This window comes from Erpetoichthys calabaricus, chromosome 2 (assembly GCF_900747795.2).
Source record: "Erpetoichthys calabaricus chromosome 2, fErpCal1.3, whole genome shotgun sequence".
NCBI classification, from domain to species: Eukaryota; Metazoa; Chordata; class Cladistia; order Polypteriformes; family Polypteridae; genus Erpetoichthys; species Erpetoichthys calabaricus.
The window spans coordinates 68,440,818-68,461,926 of record NC_041395.2 but is presented as its reverse complement, the minus strand read 5'-3'; the positions used below and the strand labels follow the sequence as shown (position 1 = coordinate 68,461,926).

The window sequence follows — 21,109 nt, the reverse complement described above, 5'->3', positions numbered from 1 at the left end:
GAATTTTATTAGACAGAGCTGCCAGTTGTTTCGCAGAATATATCGAATATTTCAGTTGGCTAACTCTGCTGTAATTAAGTAGCATGTTTTGTTTTGTTTTACATACGTTGCTTTGGAAACTGACAGTTAGTCAGCTACTGTATTTAATGCAGCAATCACCGCGCAGCTTCTTGGGACCGCCTACGAACCATTAGAAGCTCCACCCCATAACTGAATACCCGCCTTCTATTTAGGTGACTTCGTTGTATTGCTGTCTCGTATCGATAGGGGGCGCTTCTGCACGTGGTCTTGCTGGAAGGCGGTGCTTGTGGACGCCATTTTATCTGTGAGGTTACAGAAACGGATAGGGGTGTAGTTAGAGAAGGGGGTTCTTTTTTATTTTATTATTATTTTTTTTAATTCTGTACAGTACATCGTTTTCTTAACCATTAATAGGTTTTAACAAATCTCTTAACCATGTCGTTAGAAGGAGCGACCGACCAGGTGAGTCTCTGTTTTGTTTGTGAAACCCATGCCTTCATTTTAAACGGTAGGATCGCGGCCTCCTGTTTGCAGTTTATTTTATTTGCTGTAGCTTGGTGTTCTATGTTATTTTCCGCACTGGACTGATTAAAAATTAAAACTTGCTTGTTTAAATTCGGTTTGTGACTAACACTGTGCTTCTATTCTTGAACGTTTCTGTAAATATTTAAAATTGGCCTGTTTTTGACTGTTTATTCCCATTAGGAAGATTATTTGTGTTTTTAAAGAGTAGGACACTGTATTAAGCTTTTATGAATTACCAGACACAACCAGTCATTAAGTCTGCTTCCTCTAAATCGCTGATGTTTGATTTTTTTTTAAGTTGTCTTTATTATTTCGTAGTGCTTCAGTAGGCCAAGCTTGTGTTTGCACATGCATTTTGGAAACGGCATTTTTGATAAAGCAAACTACATATAAAGAATTTCTCCTGAAAGTGGCGTAGGTTTTTCATGTAATTTTTTTGTTTTTAATGGCATGGATAATGGTCTCGGTTCACTATCTTATTTAAATTGGTTCTCCGGTCTCTCCAGTGGTCAGCAATGATGATCGTGACGCTAACGAGCCGGCGAAGGGACACTTTTTTTTTTTTTTTTTTTTTTTTTTAAAAACGTGTCGTTATTCCGGGGCGTGAAAAACTAAATTTTGATTTGCAGTTTTTGATAATCCGTGCGTGCGTTTTTCCTGGTTTTTAACGCGATTCTTTTGTAGCTTGTAACTGTTGATCTGCGTGGGCTGGTACTTTGTATGGTTACTGGTTGAATGTTCAGGCTTTGCTGTTCCCTCACTTTGAGCTAATACACAATCTGCCAATGCCTCAATTGTAAAACCATATGAGTTGATCTATAAATACGCCCTCAGTAAAAGTAATGGGTGGTGTGTGTCCAAGTTTCTCAAAGAGCTCAACTGAGAAAATGAGCAGCAGGTTGCTATGCCAGAAAATCGGGGTTGTTTCCTTTACGTTTCAAAAAAGCGGCGAACTTGTCCGGATGGCGTTTGTTTTCTGATTGAAAAGTTAAGGTGCACAAATCTCACTAGTTAACGCAGCTTTCAAAACACTAGGTACCATAAACGTGTTTGCATATATACCATAAGCATTTCATATTTAAACTTTATTGATAAATGTGGCAAGCTAAATGTACTTTTCCAGGCGATTTGTTCCCCGATTCACGTACACGTGAGTTCCGATTTTTCCCACCAGTAAATTTCACGGGAACGGCACTGGAAGTGGTAGTTCGTAGGGGTGGCGTTACTAAGGATGGTGTCGTGTCACCCAGCTCGGTAATGAAGGCCAGGTTAAGACCCCTGCAGGCCCCGGGGTGACTTGATGAATAGAACTCATTATCAGAATCTTATACTTAAACTGCAAGTGTCCTTGGAGGGCTACAGGATTTCCTTCCTGCGACTTTCTTACTTGGTGACCAGTTTCTCTTGTAAACGGACATCATATCCACTTATTTTAATTGCCTTGTTTTTCAAGACTCCGTCCTGTGAATTTTGTTTCCTTAAGTGATAGCCAAAAAAATTTGATATGAAGTGAGCCAAAAGATGACCAGTTAAGTCGCGCCCTCAAACTCTGTTAAGTGTCACCCCAACAGTTTCTTAATTGGAAGCTAGTTCTTTCTTTTAGTTAAACCTGTTATTTAATTCAATGGCTTGTGCAGGCTGTCATCCAGTACATCAGACATTTCCAAATTTGTTTTTTCTAGTGACCACTGTCGAGATGTGTGGGGGCCTGAACAAACTGGTATTACTGAGACTTTCACCTTTTTATTGGCAGATACATGATGGACGCAGGTTAGCTGGTCATGCACTGTGGTTTGTTTTGAATCTCATTTTTGTTTGGCTGTTAATCATGGAAAAAAGAAACAAGGGGTTTGAATCTTGAATAGTAAATCAATTAAAATTAAGGCAAATTACCCGGACAGTTAATGCAGTGCAGTAATCCCAACTATTAATGGGCAGCGTTACATCAAGTGCTTTGGGTGTTTTTTTTTTTTTGTTTTTTTTTTTCTTCCAAGTCAGAAGCACTGCCCCAAAGTTTTAGTCATTTTGATGTCATCCGGTGTGGTCCGCACTTCCCTAGTGATGCCACTGGTTTCCAGTGGGATAACTCATAGATAACGTTATCAATATTAAAATATATTAAGGTCTATTAACGAAGTATACCTAATTAAAAAAAATTAATTCACATGTGAGAGTCCTACAGCTAATAGTGAGGGGCTTTTCGATTCACTTTACTAAATTGATTCTTTTAAACTACTTGTTTAAGTTAATTGATTCCTTTCATTATTTTTAGGATTAGACACTGGCTCATAATATAGTCCGAGTGTAGGGGGTGTTGCATTCCTCATTGTGTCAGAAATGTATAATGTAGTAATTCAAACTTTTGTGTGTGTGTATATAGATAGAGAGAGAATAAAATAATCATGTAAAAATATTTAAATAGGTATCATAAATGCATTTTCCTGTTTTAATACAGAAAACACATTTAAGATGCATAGTTAACAGCACAATGTTGGGCTGCAGAATCATAAGTGTGCAAGAATTGCACATATGATCCTCTGGATTTGTCCATGTATCAAATGACTAAGATTTGTGCACCTGGTTTTGGGGTAATGTTTAATTTTGAATTCAAAGATATATGCTCAGTGCAATCAGTCTGTGTGGAAGACAGGATTTTTGACCAGAGAATGAAGAGGAGTGGTGTAGCTTCATTTTAAATGCACATTATTGTTGTTTTTTTTTTTTTTTACTTTTTCACTGAGTTCTCCAGAAGTAAGTATTGGTATTTTACCAAAAAGCATGTATTGTGCATGGTCTGAGAATATGAATAATGGACATATTTATTATGCAACATGAGTTGTGTGAGATATTTTTTTTTTTTTTTTTAAACCATTGAGTCCCATTCAATTTGCATCTGTCTTTTCTCCAAAAAAATTTTTTTTTTCTCTGGCATCACTGCAAAATTCTTGGGTTAACAAAGAAAAAAGTAGTGGTGAATTTAACAAACTAAGAAAAAATCAAATCTCTCATTATATTAATTCATGGATAATTATGCCCCACACGCTAGCCAAGGTGTTACATAGTGTATACTGAATAAGGTGAAAGGTCAATAATTATTTACAGCAAGACAAGTTATTTGTGGTCAGCTTGTTTTTTGGGACAGTGCTTTACTGACTTAATTACAGTCGGCCATCCATATCCGCAGGGGATTGGTTCCAGTACCACACAAACACTTGTACTTAAATCCGTGGATGCTCAAGTTCCTTATATGAAAAATGCACAGTACTTGCATCTAACCAATGCACATCTTCCTGCATACTTTAGATCTTTAGATTGCGTTTTAATAATTATAAATAGTTGTTATATTGTATTGTTTAGGGAATATTGACTTCAAGGTACAGGTGAGTGATAGAGCTTTCCTTTTATAAAAGCCAATTGCTGGTGAATACTGTTTATTGCTCTATAGAATAGAGCAGAGACCCCCTGCTGAAGTGCAGTGTGGTGGTTCAGCAATCAGCTGCCATATAGGAGCTGAAAGTTTACTCCTTTGAGACATTTTATTCAACTCCTATGGTGAGACGCTACAGCAGGCTTATGCTCACAGGTCATTCACATGAGATCAACATAGCGTTTGACCTGCAGTAAAATCAGGTTATACTTTGTGGCGCACACTGCAATTTCATTTTTTTTCCGCCCTCAGAATATTTTCGATCCGTGGATAGAGAGGACTGTTCATTTACTTTGCCTTTTATCTTTTTTTTTTTTTTTTTTTTTTTTTTTTTTTGCGACAAGAAGGAAAACAGTGATCTCTCACTTTCTCTAAAACTCAGATCTGGAAGTCACATGAACACAAAGCAGTGGAAATATTGAACGTCACATGTGAACACTCTGGATATTCCCATGGTACCTGAACATAACATCTCCTTTCACCTTAGCATTAAACCACCCTCTGCTGTATACATTTCCATTTTGTGACCTGTTCAGGTATATCACAGCCTAGTATATAGGGGGGAGTAAAAGTACTGCAGCCAGAATGTTTTTTGTATGTTATTTATCCCATGTATTCTGCAATGGTGGACAACAAAAATGTAGTCTCGTGTTTTCATGCAGAACAGCAGGATAAAATTTTATAATGGAGCATATTGCTGACCTGTGCTGTACAGTAGCAAACAATGTGAAAAATGTCCATTGAAAAGAGAAAAAAAACAAACTGTCCTGTTACTCATTTCTCATAATCCGCATGTCAATTATCCAGGTATTGGCTCAGAATGTGCAAAATACAAGCATTCCTGGCTAAAATATTAAGTTATGGAAAAAGCGACATACATCATAAATAGATTCCTTTACATAATTGTTTATAAATTCAAGGCTCGTTTCTTCCCCTCATTCATTGGTCAAGAGCTCTGTCTTCATAAGTAGAGTTTTTGAACTGCATTTTCCAAATTTTGGTGAACACCTCTTTTTCAGTAAGTAACATTAACATGATTTATCAAAATGATGACTGCCTGTTGCACATTTTGACTTCATCAATAGGTAACAGGCTTGTGGGTTATGCAACAGGAGTAAAGTGAGAATTTTTTTTTTTCCTGCCACGGACATTGTTCACATCATTTACCATGCATAGTGGGGGTCACCATTTCGTTCCATTGTATGAGGGAGAAACAAAAAGTACAGGCAATTTCTCTTTTAGATACTTTATTAATCCCAAGGGGAAATTCACATACTCCAGCAGCAGCATACTGATACAAAAAACAATATTAAATTAAAGATTGATAATAATGCAGGTAAAAACAGACAATAACTTAGTATAATGTTAACTGTGCTTGCCACAACCGTCTGATGGAACATCTGCAGCATCTTATTGCAGATGTTGGACGCCAGCCTTCTTAAGAAGTATAACCGGCTCTGTCCTTTCTTACACAGAGCATCAGTATTGGCAGTCCAGTCTAATTTATCATCCAGCTGCAGTCCCAGGTATTTATAGGTCTGCACACAGTCACCTCTGATGATCACGGGGTCCATGGAGGTCTGGGCCTCCTAAAATCTACCACCAGCTCCTTGGTTTTGCTGGTGTTCAGGTGTAGGTGGTTTGAGTCGCACCATTTAACAAAGTCATTGATTAGGTCCCTATACTCTCTCCTCCTGCCCACTCCTGATGCAGCCCACGATAGCAGTGTCGTCAGCGAACTTTTGCATGTGGCAGGACTCCGAGTTGTATTGGAAGTCCGATGTATATAGGCTGAACAGGACCAGAGAAAGTACAGTCCCCTGTGGCGCTCCTGTGTTGCTGACCACAATGTCAGACATGCAGTTCCCAAGACGCACGTACTGAGGTCTGTCTTTAAGATAGTCCACGATCCATGCCACCAGGTATGAATCTACTCCCATCTCTGTCAGCTTGTCCCTAAGGAGCAGAGGTTGGATTGTGTTGAAGGCGCTAGAGAAGTGTCGAAACATAATTCTTACAGCACCACTGCCTCTGTCCAAGTGGGAGAGGAATCGGTATAGCATATAGATGATTTTAATACTGGTAACTGAGTAGATGAACATCAGTTATATCCGTTCTCAACATAGTCTCCCTGCAGGTCAATGTTATACTTGTATTGTTCCACTAGATCAGGGCTGTAAAATGGGTTGGGATGGAATACGTTGTCACTTCTGTATTGGGCCAACATCCTTCGGTGAATTTCAGCAGGTTTCCCTCCCACTTCCCAAAGGAATGTCACCACAGTGCAGTTCAGCATTGGTTCAATCCCTCAGTGGAGCATCCATGTTCATTTGGTCTTTGCTTCAGCTAGAGTAATGGTAGAGTGTTCAAAGTACCCATTAGCCATGGCGAGTGTGTTGTATTGCTTTAGCCTTGTATATGTTGCAGTTACCATGTAACTTTCAAATTGCCTTTACTTTTGAATTTATACTGGTATCATTTATTTCTAACTTTCAAATTGCCTTTACTTTTGAATTTATACTGGTATCATTTATTTCTAATTCATGCATGAAACAATATAAATTTTTCTTGGCCATCACTACCAACTACATGGGGTAAGTAATAGAAAAATATTTTTGGGAAGACTTTAGTGGTCTTGAGGTGTTATTCAGAGTATGCTTATACATGGATTCTGAGGGAAAATTGTAAATGTGATGCAGAAAATGGATGTACCATTGAGTTGTTCTGTCAAAAGTGAAAATTTGCTTGATGCATCCCTTGAGGTGCACAAATGTAACCATAGAACCTAACTATTTTTAATGCTTTTCCCAATATGTCATCCCCGCTGTTTAATGCCTTGCAGTTTTTTTGAAATTATATTAACTATTTGTGTTTTATTATACTCTGTATTAAATCTGTTAATAGTCCGTTGTACTATTGTCTAGTAGGAATTACAATACATAAACTGAGACCGGCAGATTGTTTTGTCATTTCCTACTAGTTATACTTTTTCAGAACATTAATGATGTTTTTCACATCTTGTGCATTTGTTTTTTACCTCTATACACTATGGGCCACTTCCTATTTAGCTCAGTGATCTAGTAATTACTGTGTACTTTTGGGTTTTGTTGTCCTTCAAAGTTTTGTTGTTGGGTGCATGTTGAAATTATTGGAATGGTCAAGGTGTGTTAACAGTTTAAGGATATATAAGACCATGCACTTGTTTAGATTATTAGGTGAATGGGAGCAGAATATAATTAACTTTTCATAACTGCATGATTTGGCCTGTTAGGACAAGTCACAATGTCACTAACCCATCCCCTCTCTTTGACTGAGTGAGTCAATTTATCTGGAAATGTCTGTTATTTGAGAGAATGTATCTTCGAGTTTTATTTTGCTTCCAGCATAAAAGTACTTCTGTGCTCTTCACCCTGTTGCAAAGAATGGGTCTAGAGCAGGAATGTCAAACTCACTACCATTGGTGGGCCGCTTCGACTGCCATACGTGAGTCAGCAGGCCGTACTGTAACAAATACTATTATACAAAGTTACTGTAGCTTCCTTTCCAATACTGAAAAAAAGAAAAGCAGTTTATTTCCATTCAGTCTCCATACAACAGTGTAGAATTAGAGTCTTAGCCTCTTAGCTAGGTCCATATTATATTCATTATATTATATTCATTGCTTATATAGGAGCCTTACAGTGTGAGATTTATTTCTCCCGACACTTGGCATCTCTTGTTAGTAACCAGTGACCTCAGATTTGGAGAAGATGATTGTTACCTCAAGTTCACTACAGTTGGCCTTGGACCAAGAGGACATCATTGTTGTCTACAGAGATGCAGTGCATGGGTTCCCAAGCTGTTTACTGTCTTAAGGTTTGCCTTGCAATCCTGTTCAACAGGACATGAGACTAGACTCATTCTTGGCAAAATCCTGATCCATTTAATACCGATTTTTTATTTTTTTTTTTCTTCCTCAGATGCAACTATTGCTACCCAAATAGATTGACTAGGAGATTGTATGTGTTTTTGGTAACCAAGTTGTTCCAAGTCTATATGGTACATATAGATAAATCTGTAACTTCCCATGTGCAGCCAAATATCAGTGGAAAGGTACTTGGTATAATGTTCCTCAGTTCTTTGTTGCCCTCTCCTTGGTTCAGGGTTCATGCGTGAGATACTGTGTCTGTTCCAGTACCCAGATATGGACTTTCCCAGGGAGGCTAAGGATTGAACCGTAATAAATGAAGGAGCAAGTAAAAGGACAACCACTCCAGTAAGTTTGTATAAGGGTGGTATCTCCTCCATACATATAAGAGGTTTTTGTCAGCCAAAATACTTCTTACATAATTCAGTGCTTTCAGCATTTCTGGTAAGATTTCATTTACCGTTTGTATTTTCATCTTTTGGTGCTTTTAATTGCCCCTGTGAACTCAGTCCCCAGCCTAAGATAGTGTATTCACCAGGTTTAGGAGTTTCTTCAGTCATCACCGGGGATAATGTTTAAGTGGAAGTTTTCTCCATTCTTGCTGAGAACATGTTTGTTCTACTTCTTACAGAGAGGAGTGTGTGAGTTTTTTTGGCATTATTTCATACACTGTTATTGAATGGGTTACCATAATCTCCTTGCAACTGCTTGTAAGTCACCGTCTGTGGCTTCATAAAGTCCACAAACGCACCCACATTTGTTTTAAACACTAGCTGCTGTTTTAGTTCTTAGTGAAATATCGGTGCCTGTAAAGAGAACAGCTCTGAGACAACATTCTAGCCACAGTTTTTGCAGCAGCCTCTACTAGGTCAATTTCAGACTGTCCTCTAACATCACCTGGAAAGTGATCTTTGCTGGCTTGGGATTTATGTGCCTCTGTTTCTCTTGAAACTGTGTAGTATACAAATATTTTGTCATAATAGGGTTGCTCATAGCAGATTAGCCTAAGTGGAGAGGAGGCCAGATAAAGCACTAGCCATACACAGACCCTCATATTTCAGGTTAAAACTAAAGAGAACCTTGTCCAGAACAGCAATGCCTTGACTTGCTTGACCTTGCTGGGTCTTCTCCATCGAGAAACAGTTGACCTGCATATTTTGGTCAGGCTTAGTCCAAAAAAAAGCATACTGACTCACTGTGTGGGCTTGGCACCCACAGTGTGAAGGATGAAGTTCAGGTGCAATACCACTCAATTAATAGGTGAGAGAATCATCTGTGACAGGAATGCTGGGCCCCATCCCTTTACATTTCATTGTTATACAGAGACTAGATGTCAGCCTGCAAAATTAATATGTATGTATGTATGTATGTATATATGTATATAAATATACACAGTGTGTGTGCAATCATAGTGGTGTAAAAATGTTGGAAACAAATGTGCATTTAACAGAAGTAGGTATTTTGCTGGTCGCAATTTGAAGAGGTAATCATTAAGTGTCCTGACCTGTGGATAAAAGCTGGGCCTGTTTGAGATATTAAATGCTACAGTGTGAATTACTGTTTGGCAAGGATGCAAAAGTTTGCATTGTATTTGTGGACAGACAGACTTGAGTTAGCTGCAAGTGCTTTCTCCATCCACCTCTGGTAATTAATGTCCTGTTTGCATGGGAGGATGGTGTCATTAGGGAATAGCACACTAGTAACCTCAAAACTGCTCAGACTGTGAATGCAAGGAGACTATTACTAGTTGATATTTCAGTGCATGCTCTCTGCCTTGTATTTTCTTAAGTTCCATATGTAATTACTAGTGGTGCTCCATTTGTTCAGCTGCCAATGTAAATTGGCCGGTTTGTCACTCCCATTGACTCAATTGGTAAATTGGATGATTTCAAGCTGTCTCCCCCCCCCCCCCCCCCCCCCCCAATATCTGTAAGTTTTGTTACTTTGCACAGAAAAGCACTACAACAAAATTATTACCTGAGGAAGTGAGTTTATGTGGTTTTGCAGCTGGAACTTCCTTTTAAATAGAGAAGAGCCAGGTAGCAGAGAGAAGAATGGATTATTGGATTTTACATTAAAGTGGAGTAATACATGGAGAAATGGGTATCTGAGGAATCATACTGTTCACAGAGAGAAATGATAGACGTATATGGTGTTCTGCTGAACTTGCTTAAGCTTTTCTGCCACTTGGCAAAGCTGCTTTAGTAAATTTTTCTTTCTGCCCTTTGAGACCAGACGTGTCAATTTTAGTGTGAGCTTTACGCGAGCAACATCTGTATAGACATCATATAGACAAACTGCAGTCAGGGATATTAGGAAATGAACAAGGAATGCATAGCAAAAGAATAATTAGATCAGAACCTATGACGAGGGCACCCACATGGGGTAATGTTGTATTCAGGATACTAATTACTTGTCAGAAGAAGGTAGTGTTTAGTGTTGCTCCATGGGTTCTAATACCTTCTTGCAGGATGGAAACTGGGAAAGGAAATTGAGAAAGGTGGGAGGAAACCCCCACAATACTGAAAGCTGTTCAGTTACAGCCCTTAGTGAATATGTCCATGAAGGAAGGGAGAGAAGTCTTGATGATGGTCTCTGCCGTACACACTATCCTTTGTATGGACTTGCGATCAGATGCATTACAGTTCCCATACTACAGTAAACTGTGAGGCAGCTGGTCAGGACACTTTCAGTGGTGCCCCTAAAGAATGTACTGAGGATATGGTGGGTAAGACTTATTGCCTTCAACCAGCGCTGAAAGTGTAATTGCTGCTTTGCTTATTTAGTATTGATAGATCACGTTGGGTACTTCCCCCAGTACATGCCAAGGAATTTGGTGCTTTTCACTCCCTCTACTACAAAACGTTGGATGTAAAGTGGAGTGTAAGCAGGGTGGGGTCTTTGTGAAATCCACAATCTTCTTTTTAGTTTAATCAACACTGGTTGTTGCAATTTTACCAGTCTACCAGCAGCTCCACTTACATTTTGTACTTTTGTCTTACCGTTGCTGATGAAACCCACCACGTGATGATGCTGTTGGAGCTGTACACTTGCAGTAGAGTCTTGAGTTAGCAAGGTGACCAAAAGTGGGCTGAGTGCATGTCCCTGGGGGATTCCATTGCTCAGCTTTATGGTTCTGAAGATTTTATTGCCCAAGTGGTTTTTCTACTGTCAGGTTCAAAATCCATTGAGAAAAAAAACTGAAGCCCAGCTGTTTGTGCTAAATCAGCTTCTATGGGGTGGTGGTATTAAATGCTAAACTAATCGGAATTATGGCGTATGTGTTTTTCTTATCCAGGTGGGACATGGAGATGTGAATGACAGATAATATGGCATCCTTAAAATGCACTGGTTGAAGCGGTAGGCAAACTACAGGGGGTCCTGTACACTGGCGTAGCTGGGGGGGGACAGCTGTCCCCAGGCGCAGCATCCAGGGGGCGCCAAATTGATGTTTCTTTCCCTTCCCCATTGCATTTTGGCAAACAGGAGTGGGCGTGAAATCTTCAGTTGTCCCTGGGCGCTGAAAACCCTAGCTACGCCTCTGGTCATGTGGTGCTTGGAGTTGTATCTCTTAAGCTAACAAGCACATGAAAACACATTTGTTTATTCTGTGTGTTAACTTGTTAAGCATGATAGCCTTGTATTTTCTTGATAAACATCTTTATGAATTTTAATAGTTGACCAGTGAGGCATGTCTGTAATTCACATGCTTGTTAATCTGAGGGCATTCGGTTTTCACTCACAAGAACATTTTCTGGAAGTGGTCTATTTAACAGTATTTTAGTTGAAATGTGTTTGGGAACTTGTGAACATGACTGGATGACATGATACATGGATTATGCAATACAAGAAATGCAATTTATTTTTGTCTTTTTTTGATGATTGCCATTGTCTAGTGTTGGTCAAAATAAACACTTGTTAAAAACATTAATATTTTGTTTGAAAACACAAGATTGTAGTGATTGGCAATAAATTTTCATATTATATGAGGTAAGTAACATATAAAAATTCCACTTTTAGGCCAAGGATCCATTTAAATAGACGTACAAACAGTACTTAAATTTTCGATAATGTATTTTGGGCAAAGACGTTAGTTGATTAAATTTCAATCACTGCAAGTACAAGACATTACACTATTATAATATCCTTGTCAAAACTTTTCTAAGAAGTCTGCAGTATTTGCCTTAAGTGTTCTTCCAAAGATATTTGAAGATGTATTGCAATTCCATGTTTAATTCCCTATTTTTTGTATGCAAAACAGTAAAGGTGCTTGCTTGTACTTTCCTCTATCTTTTGGATAGATTTTAACGCTTGTCCATGCAATTCTCCTTTCAGTTTACATTGTGTTCTAGGAGAAAAATGATGCAAGTTGTACCTGGCAATACTCTTAGGCAGTGTGGCAACTTTATTCCTAGTATGAGAACTATATTTGTATCCTTAGTCAGATGCTGCTAGGAACATCATTGATATGCCTTTCCTGCCCCACCCACCACCACCACAAATGTACTGGTCCAGCAAAACTTTCATTTTTTTTCTGAATGTGTCAATTTTGTACTTAGAATTTGAACAGAATTTTTGAAATGGTAATGCTTTAGATATGTACTATATTTTATGTATTGAACACGGAGCACATACAGTTTGTATCCAAGTTATTCTTCACTGATTTATAGAATTTGAAATATTAGGCTAGTTAACTGTCCTAAGTAACCAGCAGTATATAATAAACTAGCACACGTCATGCAACAGCATAGATGGTAAAATCGCCTCTAATATCCAGCTAATTAGCTAAAAAACTATACAACACTAGTTTAAGGTCACAGAATAAATAAATGAAACTTGTTTGAAATCAGAACAGCGCCATGCATCTGCAATAAGAGAATCTTGGCTGTAGTGTGCTATATATTGTGACTCTTCAAGTACTTGGGGAGAGAAATTATTTCTTTTGTCAATTTGTACATGGTACTCTCTAAATCTGCGGTCCACATTTAGAAAGGTGGGATAATGCTTTCCAAAGGAATTTTTTATTTCTCATTTCTGTTGCTTGCTGTTGTAAGCGATTTCCAGTGTCTATATCTAATGATGTATGCATGCTATTATAGACAGTTTGTCCATGTAGTCCATAGTACGAAGGATGTTCAATAATTTATCTACCCGTGTATGAAAGAAAGTAGCAAGCTTGTTGTTTCAAGGTTACTCATGCACAGTTGTGGCTCAGTGTGAGTCTTAACATTCTAAGAGATGGGATGTCAGGAGAGTCCTCGTGCAAATCAAGTAAGAAAATGCTAGATTTGGAGCAACATTCAGTAATAAAATTTCTCACAAAAGGGGGAAAAAGGCAAAGGAGATCCATGAACGCATGACTTCAGTTTATGGTGAGTCTGCCCCATTATCCTACAAAGTAAAATTTTAGAGCAAGCAGTTAAGTGGGATAGAGAGTCCATTGAAGATGACTCTCAAATTGGCTGGCCTGTGGAAGCAACTTCCACAGAAATGTGCTAGAAAGTCAAGGATTTAATTTTGTCATACGAATTAAGGTGTCCCGAATAGTTGAAGAAATGGGCAAGAATGCTGACACCGTGTCACAGGGCTCCAGTGCTGTCAGGAAAACTTGGAGATGCTCTGTGGAGACCAGGTGAATTGTTTTTTTTTTTTTTTTTGTTTGGTGACTGGAGATGAGAGCTGGGTCTATTACAGAAATTCTGAGTCCAAAATGGAATTTGTGCAGTGGAAGCAGACATCGCCTGCCCCACCCCAAAAAAGTTCAAGACCGTTGCCATGACTTTGCCTGCAGATTTTTCTGTCTTCTGGGATATTGAACGACTTTTGCTTCTGGAGTTTATGCCACACAAGACAGCCATAATAAACTGATTGCTTAGCGGTAGTCAATCAAGAAGAAAAGATGAGGGAAACTCATAGCAGGCATGCTGCTGCTTCACGACAATGTGCCAGTTCAAATGTTATGTCAGTCACAGGCTGCCATCCAAGAATGCTGGTTCCAGCGGCTGAATTTTCCATCTATCCTACAATCCTGAGCTGGCCCCCTCCGATAATTTCCTGTTCCATGTTCTGAAGAAATCTCAGTTGACAGTTTTTCAATTGATGAGTACAACCAGGCAGCTGTGATGTCCTGTTTTGAAGGTCAAACAGGTTTTTTTTTTTTTTGGTTTTTTTTTAAATATATAAAGGAGGACTAAATTGAAAAATATTTTTTTGAAAACTCTTTTCTTTCCTACTGAGGTAGATAAATTATTTAATGCCCCCCGTAAACAGTGGTGTTTTTACACAGGTACAGAAATATGTTTGAGTTTGTAACCCGCAGTAGTGGTTTTAACATCCTCTCAATTAGTTGGTGAACCATGCAATCCAAGTGGATTGCCTAGTCTTGGATACCCTAGTCTTTTTTTAAACAAGTTTACGGTTCTGCTAGCAATGCCAAAAGGATGAAGGAAATTTGCAGATACCATTTTACCACAGTTTACACTCTGTTACAGTACAAACATTGTAGCTTGCATGTCTCATACATCTTGTTGGCCCTCCTGACTCTGTTTGAATAGTCTTCTGTGTATCTGTTGCTTTCAAATGGTTAAGCAGTGCAGTTAAGTTCAGAAATATGGCACATGGGACAAACGTGGAACAAAACAACATATGTCCAAAAAAAAATAGGAACAGAAAAAGCTCGATTGTTTGAAATGAAAACATTTGGTCACTAGATTCCCACTTGATTCCCCTAGGAATCAAGTTCACAACCACTGGCCTGTGTTGCTTTGACTCCTTTGTGAGCTACCCACACATTTACAAATGCATTACAAATGCAGTGTTTCAAATTGGGTTCATTTCAGTTATGTTCCAGACATCTTTGTTTGGAGACAGGTGTTGTGATCTTGCAAGCCATTTGGCAGATATTTACATTAGTATTACTCTTTTTTTGATGGTGTTTTTAGGCACTGTCCAGTATGTAGCACAATGCATATGCAAGCAATTTGAAATCTAACCATATATTTTTTTTTTTTTTTAACAATGTGCTCACTTGACACTGTTTTGCCACTGTGCTGCTTATTTAAATATAAAGCAGAGGTTCTCAAACTTGGTCATGGGGACCCGATGTGGCTGGAGATTTTTGTTCCAACCAGATTCATAATCACTGACAACAGTTGATAACACTGATCTCATTTAATTAGCTGGTATTTTTTTTTCTCTTCTACATTCAGAAAAGCACAGCACTATGATTTTTCCATTTTAAGACATTTAGAAATATTTCTGTTTTTGCTATAAATTTAAATGCTTAACTCTGTTTTATTGAATCCATTACGTTTTTGCCCTTTCTCTGTGCAGTTTTCCCCATTCATTGTATCTTATTAATGACCATTAAAAACGAGCAGAGCAGACACCCAGGCAAACACTGAATAATCAAAGGCTGCAACTACTTTAGCGTTAAGCCCACTAATTAGTAAATGGATTAAAAAATTAGAACAAGATGAAAATATTGAAGAAAAAATACATTCCCATAGAACTGCTTGGTACATTTTAATTTTTTTTAACCTAATTTCTATATTGTTCTCAACGCAGAACTTGGGGAAATAACAGTTCACTTAATTAGCCCAGGATTCCAATTAAAAACAGTAGTTGGTTGGAACAAAACCTGCAGTCACAGTGGATCCCCAGGACTACGTTTGGGAAGCACTGATATAAAATACTTCCAAGAAGTCCAAGAATGCCGTATTTATTACACCTGAACACCAGCAAAACCAAGGAGCTGGTGGTGGATTTTAGGAGGCCCAGACCCCTCATAGACCCAGTGATCATCAAAGGTGACTGTGTGCAGATGGTGCAGACCTATAAATATCTGGGAGTGCAGCTGGATGATAAATTAGACTGGACTGCCAATACTGATGCGCTGTGCAAGAAAGGACAAAGCCGGTTATACTTCCTTAGAAGGCTGGCTTCCTTCAACATCTGCAATAAGATGCTGCAGATGTTCTATCAAACAGTTGTGGCGAGCGCCCTCTTCTACGCAGTGGTGTGCTGGGGAGGCAGCATTAAGAGGAAAGACGCCTCACGCCTGGACAAACTGGTGAGGAAGGCAGGCTCTATTGTTGGCCTGGAGCTGGACAGTTTAACATCTGTGGCAGAGCGAAGGGCGCTCAGCAGGCTCCTATCAATTATGGAGAATCCACTGCATCCACTAAATAATCTCATCTCCAGACAGAAGAGCAGCTTCAGCGACAGACTGCTGTCACTGTCCTGCTCCACAGACAGATTGAGGAGATCGTTCCTCCCCCAAACTATGCGACTCTTTAATTCCACCAGGGGGGGTAAACGTTAATATTTAACATTATACATAGTTATTGTCTGTTTTTTTTCACCTGTATTATTATCATTCTTTAATATTATTTATTGTATCAGTATGCTGCTGCTGAAGAATGTGAATTTCCCATTGGGATTAATAAAGTATCTATCTATCTCTCTATCTCTATCTCTATCATGCACGACCATACAGCCTTTACTTGCATTGAGACCATAATGGTTTGATAAGGCAGAGGAGTGCTTGAAATGTCTGCTCATTCATGAAATGCAATATTATTTTCTCCCCCTCCTGTTTTAAGGAATTGAACGCAAAACTTCAGCTACATAATGTAAGCAATTTTAAATGGAAGTCAACAGTCTAGAGGAAACTAATTTGTAATTGACACAATTACAGTGTGCATTTTAGAGAGTATGGGGTTGGGGGGGGGGGGGAGCTTTTTATTTTTTGTTTTACAGTTGAAATTATGTGTATTTTCAAATGGGGAGTTGCTCATTGCTGCTGAAGCATCCTAGCTCCAGTGGTACTTCAGTAACCTTTTTCCTGTATTTGATAGTTGATTTGACAGGATTAGTTGCTATGGTTATGGTTGGTTATGGCTTTAGTTGTGATCATAAAGTAGAATAAAAGTTTAATTATGAAATATGTAAAACGTAACATAAAACATGGCTGTGTGGTTCATATACGGTAGTTCATTGACAGTAATATGTAAATTAAAGCATTATTCTTGTAAAGCTATCTTGTTTAGATTGGGTTTGTTCAGTAATTAGCAAAAGTTATTTACTAGGTTGAAAAAAGTTACCAAATGCAGAAAAATTGGGAAGTTGTAATTTATTTTTCAAATCTACTAATCTTAGACAGTAATCTTGTATATTGATTCAGAATCCTAGCTAGTGCTTTTTTTATTTATTTTAACCCACCATTCCAGATCAGTCTCTCTATTGTTTGCCCTATGGTATGTGATAATGCTAAATGCCTTTCCTGGAATACACGTATACAGTATGCACATAGTTCATTCGTTCCACAGTACTAGTGGATTGTCTTAGTCTTGCTGCTCTGACCAGACTTCTTTCTGTAAGTTGTACTGTAGTTGAACATAATGCATGTAAGTAACAGAAGGTATCCATAAGATTCATGGTAAAGAAACAAATACGAATCGGTGAACTAGACTGAAAAATCTTAAAGAGCAAATAAACTAGGTATTTGCAGGAACATCTCACAGTATAATCCTCAAATATTTTTCAACAAGACTTAATCAGAAATTGATTCTTAGAAGTCTCTTCTGAACATTAAAAAGAAACCTGTTCCTAATTTACTAAAAAAGATGGTTAATTTGAAATTATGCCAAGATACCTTTCACTTGACACTAGACTGAATGTCTACTCATGTTATTCCCTTAATTTCCGAATTGCCAAAACTACCTGCAGTTTGTCTTGCAACAATTTCCACATGGAGGAGATCTGCTTCTAGCATGCTCTTAGTTGCCCTTGATCATTCCCACACCCAAGGTGCCATGCATTGTAGCCATCCAAAATCCTTCCTCTAGCCCAAGTCGCCTAAACAGACAAACAAATTAGTAAACATTTTCTCAAATTATACTGCTTTAATCGTTTTTGTGGTAACAATTGCATGGCAGACTGTGTTTTATCCTATTTTTATCTTACACAACTGATGCCAGGCTGCTGCTTAGTGTGCACATTTAGTTTTTGAAAACTGGGAATGTGAATAAATGATTGTTGGTAATGGGCCTTGCAGATTTACTATAATCTACAAATCTTTCCTGTAACTGGGTGAGTGCGGTGTCATTTTGTGTGTGCTACTTGACGCATTTATTTTATTAAAAATAGTCAATTTAAATTACCCTAAGTTCTTGTCTATAAGCCGGACTCATGTATAAGCCGGAGACCAAAAATTTTTAAAATAAAATCGTATCATAGATAAGCCGGACTCGTGGATAAGCCGAACATACTATAACCTATAACTAATAGAAGGGAGGGACGTCAGTGGTCTCACTCGCACCCATTTAATTTCTTTAAGGGGGGAGAGAGTGTGAGGTATTGGCGTCTCTCTCACTCCCCGCATGGAGCGGCCGGAGTGCGTTCTTTCTGCTCTGGGCGTCACCGAGTCAACACACGCGCGCGTAGCGGTCATTTAAATTGTGATTTTATATGTAAGCATATTTAAATATATATCGCGGATTTTTTGCTGGTTCGCGGATTTCTGCGGACAATGGGTCTTTTAATTTCTGGCACATGCTTCCTCAGTTGGTTTGCCCAGTTGATTTCATACAAGGGACGCTATTGGCAGATGGCTGAGAAGCTACCCAACTTACTTTTCTCTGTCTCTCTTGCGCTGACTATCTGTGATCCTGACGTATGGGGATTGAGCAGGGGGGCTGTTTGCACACCTAGACGATACGGATGCTCGTCTAAAAATGCTGAAAGATTATCTTCACGTTGCTATCTTTTGTAAAGCTGATTCCTGAAAAGACATGCTGCACAGTGCTTCGCATACTTAAAAGCTCGAAGGGCACGTATTGATTTTTGACTGAAAAACAAACTCTGTCTCTCTCTCTCTCTTCCTGCTCCTGACGGAGGGGGTGTGAGCTGCCGCCTTCAACAGCTTTGTGCCGTGGTGCTTCGCATACTTAAAAGCCAAACAGACATATTGATTTGTTTGCTTCACTCCTTTGAAGAGGAAGATATGTTTGCATTCTTTTAATTGAGACGGAACTGTCATCTCTGTCTTGTCATGGAGCACAGTTTAAACTTTTGAAAAAGAGACAAATGTTTGTTTGCAGTGTTTGAATAACGTTCCTGTCTCTCTGCAACCTCCTGTGTTTCTGCGCAAATCTGTGACCCAAGCATGACAATATAAAAATAACCATATAAACATATGGTTTCTACTTCGCGGATTTTCTTATTTCGCGGGTGGCTCTGGAACGCAACCCCCGCGATGGATGTATAAGCCGGACTTATGTATAAGCCGATATTCTATTTTTTCATTTTCACAACTTTTTTCCTTAGATAAGCCGCGGCTTATAGACAAGAAGTTAGGGTACTTGCCAATTTCTGCAGTTTGCAATGTGTTCTGTAGACGTTTTTCAAAATCATTGTTGAAGTTTAGTGGTGTTTTCTTGACTCATTCAACTAGTGAGGAGGAGGTTGCAAGCTCACAACAAAGCAAGTGCTTTGTGAAATTTTATTAAACAAAGTTGAAGATCTGAATGTACACTTAGTCCACAGAGCATACTGAAGGATGAATAGTTCAAGTTATTTTCAGTAAAAATATTTTTAAAAAATGACTTTATTCATAATTTTATTTTTTGTTTTATCTTTTAGTTAGCAAACCAAAGCTGTGAGTTGCCATGCGCCCTGCAAGAAAGTGGAGATGATACAAAAGTTTAACGCAGCCCTTTGTGTACCTATTTTTTCATTACTTTGACAAACCTTTTACTGTTCTGAGCAAATTTGTAAAATTACAATTTAAAAGCAGTTACTAATTCCTTAGTAAATTATATATCAAGTATGCCCGGTTAAGAATACTTGCAATGATACTTAGTTTTTAATAAATGGTTCAAATAGAACTTTTTAAAACCACCTGATTTTTCTTTGTTACAGCTCTATTTCCAAGATTAAAAAAGCTTGTTTGAAGATTGACAAAATATTCCAAGGAGAAACAGAGTAATTGTCAATAGTCAACATTTGCATTTTGCTCCATGTTTTATTTAGGAGAGCTTTGCGTGCGTGTTTGCAGAAAGTTTAGATTTAAGCCAGCAATGGATAGCAGTCACCCTAATTCATATCTTTTTTTTGTCTGAGTCTTCAGTGGCAGGCAGATGTTTAGAATTACTTTTAATGTTTTTACCAGTATGAATGGAAAATTCAAAATGCATGAATTAAACTTAAATTTCCTTTTTTTATTAGATATTTAACTTTAGTATGTTTATGCTTACAGGCAGCAGAGTATATTCCAGAGAAGGTGAAGAAAGCTGAGAAGAAACTGGAAGAAAATCCATATGACCTTGACGCTTGGAGCATTCTGATACGAGAAGCACAGGTTTAGTCACACAGGATTATGTTTACTTATGATGGTGGGATGCGGTTTTATTTTATTCTGTGGGTTATGAATTTATATTGGAGTATGTACGAAATACAAGTTATTTGCATCTTCTGCCAATAATAATGTAAATATTAAATGGTTTCTACTTTTAGAACCAACCCATAGACAAAGCAAGGAAGACCTATGAGCGACTTGTCGCCCAGTTCCCAAGTTCTGGCAGATTCTGGAAACTGTACATTGAAGCAGAGGTTAACATGATTTAATTTTTTTTAAACCTCCCCTTAATTATATTTGTGTGTGCATGTGTGTATGTGTTTTGCCAGAATGTGAAATTTACACCATTATGGTACTTTTAAATATCAAGGTTTGTTGGAAATTATTTTAAATATAAAGGTATAAACTAGTACTTTATTTCTAATTCGCAGCCATATTTAAGGTTTATTCCTAGTCTTTTTGGGTAACTTGATCATAATTGTTGCATTATGGATCTGCAACAGTATTAAAACATTTTAATGGTATTGGAGTGCTTTAGCCTTTTATTTATTTGTCGTGTCAATTTATTGCCTCCTGTGTCATTTCTTTGAGCACTTTTCCAATATATTGGAGTTTGTTGGAGGTTCATGTTTATACTGCTAAAGGTAAAAACTGCAATTTTCTTCATAGCTTTATCATGAATAAAACATTGTCAATATTCATTTTGTACAGAGAAACATTCTAGTTAATGTATTCCTCAGTTTGTTCTCTAATGTTTGTAATGTATTAATTGATTTTTCTTTCTACCTTTTAGCTTTTTCCCTTTCTACCTTGCACATTAAAGTAATGAATGCAGTATTTATGCTTGTTAGTAGAAAGCAATTTAAGCACA

At 38.1% G+C, this 21,109-nt stretch overlaps 1 protein-coding gene across 1 annotated transcript in view; it reads left to right on the top strand.

The window, feature by feature from the left end:
* Positions 1-265: 265 nt before the first annotated feature.
* Positions 266-21,109, top strand: part of cstf3 (cleavage stimulation factor, 3' pre-RNA, subunit 3) — a 122,022-nt gene continuing 101,178 nt past the window's right edge. Inside the window, exons 1-3 of the mRNA XM_028793888.2 lie at positions 266-483; positions 20,140-20,241; positions 20,397-20,492. Coding sequence (XP_028649721.1) covers positions 457-483; positions 20,140-20,241; positions 20,397-20,492 — 225 coding nt within the window. The 5' untranslated portion in view covers positions 266-456. The remainder of the gene's footprint in view (positions 484-20,139; positions 20,242-20,396; positions 20,493-21,109) is intronic.